General features: G+C 41.2%; 1 protein-coding gene and 1 long non-coding RNA gene across 2 annotated transcripts in view; both read right to left on the bottom strand.

Annotated features, from left to right (window-relative positions):
• The window catches only part of LOC116374184 (uncharacterized), a 33,891-nt gene extending 21,465 nt beyond the window's left edge, over positions 1–12,426 (bottom strand). Inside the window, exon 1 of the long non-coding RNA XR_004209975.1 lies at positions 12,228–12,426. This is a non-coding gene — a long non-coding RNA (uncharacterized LOC116374184). The remainder of the gene's footprint in view (positions 1–12,227) is intronic.
• Positions 8,518–11,039, bottom strand: LOC109891484 (pyruvate dehydrogenase [acetyl-transferring]-phosphatase 1, mitochondrial). Its single transcript, XM_031824687.1, has one exon. It carries the CDS (start codon positions 11,011–11,013, stop codon positions 9,433–9,435), a length of 1,581 nt encoding a protein of 526 aa, XP_031680547.1. The 5' UTR covers positions 11,014–11,039; the 3' UTR covers positions 8,518–9,432.
• Positions 12,427–12,664: the final 238 nt, after the last annotated feature.

Consider the following 12,664-nt stretch of genomic DNA (forward strand, 5'->3'; position numbering starts at 1 on the left):
CAATGGCCAAGACCAGAGAGCTGTGTAAGGACATTAGGGCTAAAATTGTAGACCTGCACAAGGCTGGGATGGGCTACAGGACAATAGGCAAGCAGCTTGATGAGAAGGCAACAACTGTTGGCGCAATTATTAGAAAATGGAAGAAGATCAAGATGACGGTCAATCACCCTCGGTCTGGGGCTCCATGCAAGATCTCACCTCGTGGGGCATCAATGATCATGAGGAAGGTGAGGGATCAGCCCAGAACTACACGGCAGGACCTGGTCAATGACCTGAAGAGAGCTGGGAGCACAGTCTCAAAACCATTAGTAACACATTATTAAAATCCTGCAGCTCACGCAAGGCCCCTCTGCTCAAGCCAGCGCATGTCCAGGCCCGTCTGAAGTTTGCCAATGACCATCTGGATGATCCGGAGGAGAAATGGGAGAAGGTCATGTGGTCTGATGAGACAAAAATAGAGCTTTTTGGTCTAAACTCCACTCACGGGGTGTTTGGAGGAAGAAGAAGGATGAGTACAACCCCAAGAACACCATCCCAACCGTGAAGCATGGAGGTGGAAACATCATTCTTTGGGGATGCTTTTCTGCAAAGGGGACAGGACGACTGCACCGTATTGAGGGATGGATGGGGCCATGTATCGCGAGATCTTGGCCAATAACCTCCTTCCCTCAGTAAGAGCATTGAAGATGGGTCATGGCTGGGTCTTCCAGCATGACAACGACCCGAAACACAGCCAGGGCAACTAAGGAGTGGCTCCGTAAGAAGCATCTCAAGGTCCTGGAGTGGCCTAGCCAGTCTCCAGACCTGAACCCAATAGAAAATCTTTGGAGGGAGCTGAAAGTCCATATTGCCCAGTGACAGCCCCGAAACCTGAAGGATCTCTATAAGGAACCGTATGATCTCTGTAATTGCAAACAAAGGTTTCTGTACCAAACATTAAGTTCTACTTTTCTGATGTATCAAATACTTATGTCATGCAATAAAATGCAAATTAATTACTTAAATCATACAATGTGATTTTCTGGATATTTGTTTTATATTCCGTCTCTCACAGTTGAAGTGTACCTATGATACAAATTAGAGACCTCTACATGCTTTGTAAGTAGGAAAACCTGAAAAATCAGCAGTGTATCAAATACTTGTTCTCCCCAATGTATATATATTAACAAACCTAGCGCAATGGTCAATCTTACTGCAGCACTGTCGAGTTGTGGGTGTCAAATATATTTGCTATTTTCAAAGCGGGTTAATTATGGGCACAATAGTTAGTTTGACGATTGCTTGACCACTTCCAGGCCAATGAACGCCCTCTATGGCTTACAGTTTTTTTATCACTTTGGTGCAATTTTCACAACTCTTAACAAAAACTCAAAACAGATTATCGAGAAGGCAGTTGCTTAAAACTCTAAGCACATTTTCAATTGACTAAGTACATCAAACCAAATCACAGTCACTTTTTCACAACTTAATCAGTGTTTCATCTAGAAATACATGTTTCACATTGTAATACATGAATCTATAAAGTAATTTCCTCAAATGTACTATTATGATGATTGCTATGATGATTTAACGTCACAGTAAATGTTTAAAAAATTGGATATTGAAAAGATTAGAGATGCACTGGATGTAACAAATTAAATCAAAGTTTATTGGTTACATACAGAGATTAGCTGATGTTGCGAAATGCTTGTGTTTCTAGCTCATTCAGTGCAGTAACACAATATCAATACGCAAATAATCCAAAAATTCCACACTGCTTTCCTAAAATTGAATTGGCCAATACAGTACTGTAATACTGTAATATATGCAATTTACTTAGCAGGCACATTTATCCAAGTGACAACAATCCACCATTGTGGTATGTGACCCCAGTTGGATTCAAACCCACAACTCTGGTGTTGCTCGTGCCATGCTCCTATCAAGTGAGTCACAAACAGACCACAACAATACATGCAGTGTCTTCAGAAAGTATTCATACCCCTTGACTTATTCCACATTTTCTTGTGTTACAGCCTGAATTCAAAATGGATTAAATATATTTTTGTTTCTCCACCCATCTACACACTACCCCATAATGACAAAGTGAAAACATGTTTTTAGAAATGTTAGCAAATTTATTGAGAATGAAATAGAGAAATATCGAATTTACATAGAGTAACAGTCAAAAGTTTTTCTTTATTTTTACTATTTTCTACATTGTACAATAATAGTGAAGACATCCAAACTATGAAATAACACATGTGTGGTTCCCACCGTGAAGCATGGTGTGATGGTGCTTTGCTGGTGACACTGTCAGTGAATTTATTTAGAATTCAAGGCACACTTAACCAGCATGGCTACCACAGCATTCTGCAGCGATACGCCACCCCATCTGGTTTGCGCTTAGTGGGACTATCATTTGTTTTTCAACAGGAAAAGAACCCAAAACACACCTCCAGGCTGTGTAAGGGCTATTTGACCAAGACGGAGAGTGATGGAGTGCTGCATCCGATGACCTGGCCTCCACAATCACCCGACCTCAACCCAATTGAGATGGTTTGGGATGAGTTGGACTGCAGAGTGAAGGAAAAGCAGCCAACAACTGCTCGGCATATGTGGGAACTCTTTCAAGACTGTTGGAAAAGCATTCCAGGTGACTACCTCATGAAGCTATTTGAGAGAATGCAAAGCTGTCATCAAGGCAAAGGGTGGCCACTTTGAATAATCTAAATACATTTTCATTTGTTTAACACTTTTATACATGATAACATGTGTAATGTGATAGTTTTGATGTCTACTATTATCCAACAATGTGTAAAATAGTGAAAATAAAGAAAATCTCTTCAATGAGTAGTGGTATCAAAAATATTGACTGGTACTGTAAGTATTCACAACCCTAAGTCAATACTTTGTAGAACCACCTTTGGCAGCGATTACAGCTGCGAGTCTTTCTGCGTAAGTGTCTAAAAGCTTTCCAAACCCTGATTGTGCAAGATTTTCCCATTATTATTTTCAAAATTCTTTCATAAGCGCTGTTAAATGTGTTGTTGATCATTGCTAGACAACCATTTTCAGGTCTTGCCTTAGATTTGTAGGTAGATTTAAGTCAAAACTGTAACTCGGCCACTCAGGTACATTCACTGTCTTCTTGGTAAGCAACTCCAGTGTAGATTTGGCCTTGTGTTTTAGGTTGTTGTCCTGCTGAAAGATGAATTCATCTCCCAGTGTCTGGCAGACTGAACCAGGTTTTCCTCTAGGATTTTACATGTGCTTTTTATCCTGAAACACTCCCCAGTCCTTAACGAATACAAGCATACCCATAACATGATGCAGCCCCCAAACGGATGTGTTATGGCTTTACACCCCCTGCTGTAATGTGGCTAAAGAGTTACAGAGGGTGAGGGTGTTCTTTAATGGAAGTCTCTCAAATATAATCCAGTTAGAATCAGGAATTCCCCAGGGTAGCTGTTTAGGCCCCTTGCTTTTTTCAATTTTTACTAATGACATGCCACTGACTTTGAGCAAAGCCAGAGTTTCTATGTATGCGGATGACTTAGCACTATACACGTCAGCTACTACAGCAACTGAAATGTCTGCAACACTCAACAAAGAGCTGCAGTTAGTTTCAAGAGTGGGTGGCAAGGAATAAGTTAGCCCTAAATATTTCCAAAACTAAAAGCATTGTATTTGGAACAAAACACTCACTACACCCTAAACCTCAATAAATCTTGTAATAAATCATGTGGAAATTGAGCAAGTTGAGATGACTAAACTGCTTGGAGTAACACCAGATTGTAAACTGTCATGGTCAAAAAATATTGATGCAGTAGTAGCTAAGATGGGAGAAGTCTGTCTATAATAAAGTGATGCTTTGTCTTCTTAACAACACTATCAACAAGGCAGGTCCTACAGGCCCTCGTTTTGTCGCACCTTGACTACTGTTCAGTCGTGTGGTCAGGTGCCACAAAAAAAATTGCAATTGGCTCAGAACAGGGCAGCACAGCAGGCCCTTGGGTGTACACAGAGAGCTAATATTAATAATATGCATGTCAATCTCTCCTGGCTGAAAGTGGAGGAGAGATTGACTTCATCACTACTTTTATTTATGAGAGGTATTGACATGTTGAGTACACCGAGCTGTCTGTCTAAACTACTAGCACATAGCTCGGACACCCATGCATACCCCACAAGACATGCCACAAGAGGTCCCTTCACAGATAAAAAAAAAACAGATTAAAAAACACCTTTTGAAACAGCGGGGACTGTGAAGCAACACAATCACTGGCACAGACACATGCATATATACACACACACATAGTAACATATGCACTATACATACACATGGATTTAGTAATATAGATATATGGTAGTGGTGGAGTAGGGGCCTGAGGGCACACAGTGTGTTGTGAAGTCTGTGAATGTATTGTAATGTTTTAAAATTATTATATGTATTAACTGCCTTAATTTTGCTGCACCCCAGGAAGAGTAGCTGCTGCTTTGGCAGCAGCTAATGGGGATCCATAATAAATACAAATACAGATGAAGTAGTCATTCAAAAAGCATGTTCAACACTATTATTGCACACAGAGTGAGTCCATGGAGTTAGTATGTGACTTGTTAAGCACATTTTTACTTCTGAACTTATTTAGGCTTGCCATAACAACTTACTTATTGACTTGGGACATTTCAGCTTTAAATTTTTATTAATTTGTAAAAAGGAAAAACATAATTCCACTTTGGTATTGTATGTAGGCCATTGACAAAAAAAATCTCAATTTTATCGATTTTAAATTCAGGCTGTAACTCAACAAATTGTGGAAAACGTTTTAGGGGCTCCCGAGTGGCGCAGTGGTCTAATGCACTGCATCTCAGTCCTAGAGGTGTCACTACAGACCCTGGTTTGATTCCTGGCTGTTTCACAGCTGACCGTGATTGGGAGTTCCATAGGACGGCGCACAATTGTCCCAGCATCATCCGGGTTACGGTTTGGCCTTGGCAGGCCGTCATTGTAAATAGGAATTTGTTCTTAACGTACTTGCATAGTTAAAATAAAGGTTAAATAAACATTGTCTGAATACTTTCTGAAGGCACTGTAAGTACAATATTGTAAGATACAATACACGATTACAAGACGGAATGTATTCAGATCCCTTGACTTTCTCCACATTTTGTTACGTTACAGCCTTATTATAAAATTGATTAAATTTAAAAAAGCCTCGTCAATCTACACACAATACCCCATAATATTTCTAAATATTTTTTTGAAATGTTTGCAAATGTTTGTTTTTTTAAACAGATACCTTGTTTACATAGGTATTTAGATGCAACATTGAGCTCAGGTGCGTCCTGTTTCCATTGATCAGCTTTTTGATCAGCCTAGAAACATTCCATTGATGTTTCTAAAACTTGATTGGAGTCCACCTGTGATGAATTTGAATGATTGGACATGATTTGGAAAGGCACACACCTGTCTAAAAAGTTTTACAGAGTTGACCATGCATGTCAGAGCAAAAAACAAGCTATGAGGTAAAAGGAATTGTCCGTAGAGCTCAGAGACAGAATTGTATCGAGGCACAGATCTGGGGAAGGGTACCAGAAAATGTCTGCAGCATTGAAAGTCCCCCAAAACACAGTGGCCTCCATCATTCTTAAAACCTATTAAGGCTACCCCCCTACTTTTAATAATGACATATCAGGCAATTTCCGGCCAAACGTTCCCCTAGCGGGATGTATGTCCTAGACAGGTTAAATGGAAGACGTTTGGAACCACTAAAAAAGACTCTTCCTAGAGCTGGCGACCCAGCCAAACTGAGCAATCGAGGGAGAAGCGCAAATAACCTGATGGTCACTCTGACAGAACTCCAGAGTTCGTCTGTGGAGATGGGAGAATCTTCCGGAAGGACAACCATCTCTGCAGGACTCCACCAATCAGGTCTTTATGGTAGTAGAGTGGCCAGACAGAAGCCGCTCCTCAGTAAAAGGCACATGACAGCCCACTTGGAGTTTGCCAAAAGGCACAAGATTCTCTGCTCTGATGAAACCAAGATTGAACTCTTTGGCCTGAATGCCAGGGACTGTGAGATTAGTCAGGATCAAGGGAAAGATGAACGGAGCAAAGTACAGAGAGATCCTTCATGAAAACCTGCTCCAGAGCGCTCAGGACTTCAGACTGGGGCGAAGTTTCACCTTCCAACAGGACAATGACCCAGGAGTGGCTTCAGGAAAAGTCTCAATGTCCTTGAGTGGCCCAACCAGAGCCCGGACCTGAACCCGATCTAACATCTCTGGAGAGACCTGAAAATAGCTGTGCAGCAATGCTCCCCATCCAACCTGACAGAGCTTGAGAGGATCTGCAGAGATGAATGGGAGAAACTACCCAAATATAGGTGTGCCAAGGTTGTGGCGTCATACCCAAGAAGACTCGAGGCTGTAATCTCTTTCAAAAGTGTGTCAACAAAGTGCTGAGTAAAGGGTCTGAAAACGTATGTAAATGTGATATTTGCATTTCTAAAAACCTGTTTTTGCTTTGTCATTATGGGGTATTGTGTGTAGATTGATGGGGGGGGGGGCTGTTCAATCCATTTTATAATAAGGCTGTAACACAGCAGAATTTGGAAAAAGTCAAGAGGTCTGAATACTTTCCGAATGCACTGTATGATTGCCATCCCCATGAGTGTACCACCCTCCTTCAGGCCATGGATGAGGCATGCAATGACTTCAATCAAGATCTATCTCAGGCTTAGATTCACCAGGCCAAAATATTTTTTCCCAGGTGCATGAACAATGAGGATATTTACTGTGATTTCAATAAGCACCTATGGCCAAAGGCTCGAGACAGGCTTAATTCAAACTAGTGCCTGTTAAACATAGTTTAATTTATTTCATTTGATTACATCGTGAAAGATGTCTTTAATGATAATTATGGAAATGTGATGCTCAGTAAATTTGTATGGGTAGTTCGTTTATTGCCTAATTTGAAAACAGTGTAATGTACTGTAATTTACAGTGCTGTAGCATACTACTTTCAAAGGCCAATATAGATAATGTTTTGCTGTTGGATTTACTGGTTATTACAATAACTTAATTCAAAATATCTAATATGTATTATTATTTATTACAAATGCCAATGCAGCATCTATTTTTCCTGTGGTCTATCAAAATTAAGGCAGTTATATTCCATTTTAAAAACATTACAATACATTTCACAACACATTAACTGTTTGCCCTCAGGCCACTACTCTGTCACATATCTGCAACAGAATCCATGTCTACATGTGGGTATAGTGCGCATGTTGTCATATGCGTGTGTCTGTGACTGTGTGTCTCTTCATATTCCCTGTTGTTCCATGAGGTGTATTTTTATCTGTTTTTTGATCAGATTTTACTGCTTGCATGATTTACTTGTGGAATAGTGATGTGGAATAGATGTGATATGAGTAGAGTTCCATATTACTGTGCATCTCCCATCGTCTGTTCTGGACTTGGGGACTGTGAAAAGACCTCTGATGGCATTATATTCTGTTTTGGTGAATAAACCAATGTACTCATTATATTTCACAGTAAAAATATGTTTTGGATCAATAGATGTGTGGTGAAAGATGTCTACAAAGAAAATGAATGCACAATGAAAGGTTTTGAATGTAAGAGTGGCTAGTACAAGTGTTACCCGTTTGGAGTTTTGTACTAAGAGTTTTGAAAATTCACCACATACTTGAAAATAGTACCAAAGCGATAAAAAAAACTGTAATACTGATTCGCGGTTGTCTCAAGTTGTGTATGCTGTTGACGGTTTGCGTTATCATCAACTCAAATTTCGCTTGAGGGCACGGAATATTCACATATTAGTGGATTGATGCCTTTATTAAATAGCATACAGTAACGAATAATAGCAACAGTAGAATTGCATCCAGTTTTGCTAAATATGTTTGGCGTTTGCAGTCCACACTGTTCTAGATGGCTTCATCATGTACTGTTGGTATTTTACACATTACATTCACGCATCTCCAAAAGTAAAAATATTGTGCTTCTAAAAATTGTATTGTATATGTGAGGTACATACTCAATAGGCAAGATATCTGCTGTTGATATGGTATTATAGGACTGAACAATGTAAATATGTTGGATGAGCCCCAGCTATCAATGAGGAATCGGCCCAGAAGCCTCTTCCGGGGGGCTGGAACTGATTGAATCGGCCCGGTGTCAAGATAAATGACTGCTCAGAATCAGCTAAGTACGTCGGGCCGTTTCCGTCTATCGGAATTCAGCTGACTTTGCCGGCATTTTACCAGAATCCCCTAGAAGCAGCCCGTTGCAAATAAAAAAAATGTTATACAAAATTACCAGATTTGTCATTTTAAATATTACTATTATACCTTTTATACATGTAAATTTATACCCATCCACAAAAAAACATTTTGTCAGACGAAACACCATACACCTGGTGACCATGTTAGCGTGCATGCGCCTGGCCCGCCACAGGAGTCACTACAATGCGATGGAACAAGGACATCCCGGCCTGCCAAACCCTCCCCTAACTCGGACGACGCTGGGTTAATTGTCCGTAGCCTCATGGGTCTCCCGGTCACGGCCAGTCACGGCACAGTGTCTTAGACCACTGCACCACTCGGGAGGCTCAATCCACAAAGTGTTTAATGCTTATCAATTGCCCTGCACAAAGTATCAAAATACTACACAGGACTCTAAAAGAATTCAATTTAAATGTTAAAGGTATTTTTTGATCACAAAAACTGAGGAAATATGGAAAAATAAATAATGAAATGTTAATTATATAAAGCAGCCCATGTAATTATCTGCCAGAGAGTAGCCCCAATCGCCCCGAGCCCCAAGTAATACATTTGGGCCAGATAATTCACACCGGAATCGGCCCGGAGCCCCAAGTAAAATATACATTTGGGCCAGATAACTCTCACCGGAATCGGCCTGAGCTCAATCCCCACATCCTAGTCATAAGTAATACTGCCGAAGGCGGCCCAGACTTGGCCCACATGACATCAGCCGAGACTGACTCTCAGCCGAGTGCCCCGACTCTCAGCCGGAATCGGCCCAGATCCACTGTGCTAGCTGGGGTGTATATGTGAAAATGGGGATAGATACAGAAACACGCAAAATGAAGAAGGCTATGCAGGTGTGAAAATTGTCTAAACCTCCAAAACTGCACTCACGAGTAAAAAATAAAAAAATCTTGATAGGCTGCTTGGCGTATACATAGCCAGGATAAAAAAGACGCAATGGAGCATTGCTGTTGAACTCGGCTTCGTTATAGTTGGTAAGCCTACAGAGGACTTTCTAATCAAATAGAACAGAAAACAACTGAAATATTTCAAAATATGAGGGTCACAAGCATCATCACATCTCTCTTGGAAAATGTCAGAGCCCCAGTTTGACAAGAGCGCCATTCTTAGCGCCAGCCAAAAATAGAGCCCCTTATTCCCCTTAATGTCTGATCTTTAATTGGCTTACATGTTGGCACTTTAAATGGATTACAACAATTGTTATGTCATCCCTGTACATCCTTGCCAGGTCCTGAGGCAAGCTGAGCATTTTCGACAAGCGTCTTGGGTCCACAGTACCAAAGCCATCACTCCCTAAAGCATGTCGGATCAGATGTGTTGCAGAGTTCTCATCCTCTAAAGCAAAAATGGCTCTGCTTTTCCTCTCCTGGAGCAACCTGTGCATCTGTCCCAGTGTGAAAGACAGCCCAGATACAGGTTTCTGCCAGTGTAGACCAGTCAGATGTTCTCCTATGACCTGCACCACAGTTTGCCTGTGCATCAGCTCCCATAGTCCATCAGTTGCCATGATCAGAAACTTGTCCTTTGGCCTCAGTGTGTGGATTGTCACCTCTGGCTCAGCAATGAGATATGGTGGCGTGTGGTAGTTAGGTGGGAGCATCTTAAACTCATTGGCAGAGAAGATGTCTGGTCTTGTTTCATACACCCGGTTCAACATTTCACCACTCCATTTAAACTTCATGTCTCCGAACCCTCTGAAGGGCATGAGGAGGCCCAGTAGCCTGTCGTGTTTGACTACCGTCTTGTGTTCGAGCGCAGGGTGCTCCGATAGAACCCTCTGCAACTCGTCTGCGTTTTGGGCATTGTGGTCGTTACTGATGGTGTGTGCTGACCATGTCCCGTTCTCCTCTTGGACTCCCAGCACAGCCCTGCTATCCCCCAGGTTGGCCACATGCAGGTCATCTCCATCCACATGGACGACACATGCTGTGCACCCTGACAGAGCCACCCGAAGAGGGGTGAAGTGGGAAAAGGGGACCCCAAAGTCCACCTGGGCCTCAAGTGAAATGTCATTGTCCAACCTCTTGAATGCATTCATCAAAGCCATTTGGACGTCCCTGTCCTCATCCTCCTCTAGATCGATCCTCTCTTGCCAGTATGTCCTAAGGCTGTTGAAGTAAAGCTTCCCAGAGTCTCTGCTGGTATGGTCATTTGGGTGCTTGTGCCACTGTAGCATGGGTAACACCGGCCTTTCATTCTCAACTGCATCCTCAATGTCCATTAAGGTCTTCACTGGGAGTAGAGCCACAGCAATGTAGTAGAAGAGCCTTTCACTGACTGCCTGGGCGCACGCATAACCTGCATGTCCATCGAAAACCCCCAAAAGCATTCCCCTACTCTGGAGACAAGTCGCTGCACTCCTGCGGTCCTCATTCAGAGCATTTGATGCCAAGATGTTACTATCTAACCCTAAAATTGAGTTAACAGAGTTTCGTCCATCATATCCATTGACTTTATAACTGTACTCATTAGCTTTTAAGATGTGGTTGATTTTAGAAAGAGGCATCTGACTGGTCTGATGGTTGTCTCTGTATTTTCTCCCATTGATTGTTTCTGCTGGGTTGTTGATACCGATCAAATCTACTGGAGGTCTGGAAGAATGACACAGTCTAGTATCAAAGCCAAGTAATTTAATTTGGGTCAAGCAGCTTTTCCTTATCATTCTTAACCTGTACATGGCCCAGTATTGTTTGAGGTGTTGAAAGCAAAGCGGGGGTACCATCTTTAGAACTTGGAGTTTTCAAACGCCACCTGTCAATAAAGCAAGCATGTCAATAGAATTTAATTAAATGTGATTTACAGTACCCTGAGGGTTCACCTCAATTGAAAAATGCCCCCCCCCAGGATGCTTCTTCCCGAGAGCTAAAGAACCATATCACATTCTGCACAAATCAGTCTCCTGGCAGCCTATGTGGAATGTGTTGGTATCCTTTGTGGAATGTATTTTAAGACATGATTTTTGTACATTTGTTGTTGATTTTATGCTTTCTTACTTCCCATTAGTTGATGTAACCTATGAACCTTGATGTTTATTTTTTCTTTATTTAACTAGGCAAGTCAGTTAAGAACAAATTCTTATTTTCAATGACGGCCTAGGAACAGTGGGTTAACTGACAGATTTGTACCTTGTCAGCTCGGGGATTTGAACTTGCAACCTTTCAGTTACTAGTCCAACACTCTAACCATTTGGCTACCCTGCCGCCCCATGTAATCGTCATATATATGCTGCCATATCCTACCCTGAAGAGATAGTTACAACAGACATGAGACAATTATAAGTGTCTGTGACAGCATGGGCAGTGCCATTGAGGCTACAACTCATACGAATCCCGACCCAGTTGACTACTTTGTATACTTTAAAATGCCTGAAGCATGGTGGACGCCCTCAATGACACTGCCCATGCTAAAATGGCCACTCGAGGCCTCTATCATTCTCTGTGGTTACAGTAGACAAAGAAGTTTGAACAACATGCCTTTCACCGTAAAGTAGCACATGTACAGTTGTTCAGCTATTGGGAAGAGGCTTCAACAAAATCAGGTCACACAGCCACTGCATTCTTCTTTTAAGTACACTCTTTCCAAAAGTTGTTTTCTATCCAAACTATTCGTTCTCGATCTTATTTCATTGAAAGAATGTGTTAATTATTGACAATGACCCTTGAGACATGATTAGACTATTACATACTAGACTACATGTAGACTGTAGTAGTAAACCAGTGCAACAGACAACAATTGACAGTTCTGTGTACAGTTACAGCACTTTATTTTACTGTTTGAAGTTGAAGTTCTGTACCCATCCTCTCCACATAATTTTCAATTGACCACAGAGCTTGAACTTTCAAGACATTCAACTTTCATGTTTTAAATGTCCTTATACATTTCCAAAGTATACACAAGAACACCTTTAGACATTTGGCTCATACTTGGTCACCTTACCTGCTGTAGCCGATGAGTTACTCTGAGCAGTTCTTGAGAACAGAACAGTTAGGTTATATTTTAATTAACTTGGGTAGACTACTTTGTTCCCATGCTTAATATATTGTAGGATGAATCTGTTTTGGACGATTATAATGTGCTGTCAGAAGCTGATATTTCCTCCCCAAAATGTGACTATAGACAGGCTCTCAATTGTAAGAATTGGTTTGAGTATACAGAACATCACATGTGCAATAAAGTGTGACCTTTGAAATGAGAATATTCATATCTGGTCTAGAAATAGGTAATCTATAAACCAATGGAAGCTTGAAAGACATGCATTGTAAATATTGCATAAAATCCATGGGACAATGGATGATTGACAGGTAAGAGAATATCATAATGAATTTTAAAAGCCTCATAACATCCCAAAGTTCTCTGACTTCTTTACTTCTCTT

Source organism: Oncorhynchus kisutch, linkage group LG5 (assembly GCF_002021735.2).
Source record: "Oncorhynchus kisutch isolate 150728-3 linkage group LG5, Okis_V2, whole genome shotgun sequence".
In the NCBI taxonomy this organism is placed as follows: Eukaryota; Metazoa; Chordata; class Actinopteri; order Salmoniformes; family Salmonidae; genus Oncorhynchus; species Oncorhynchus kisutch.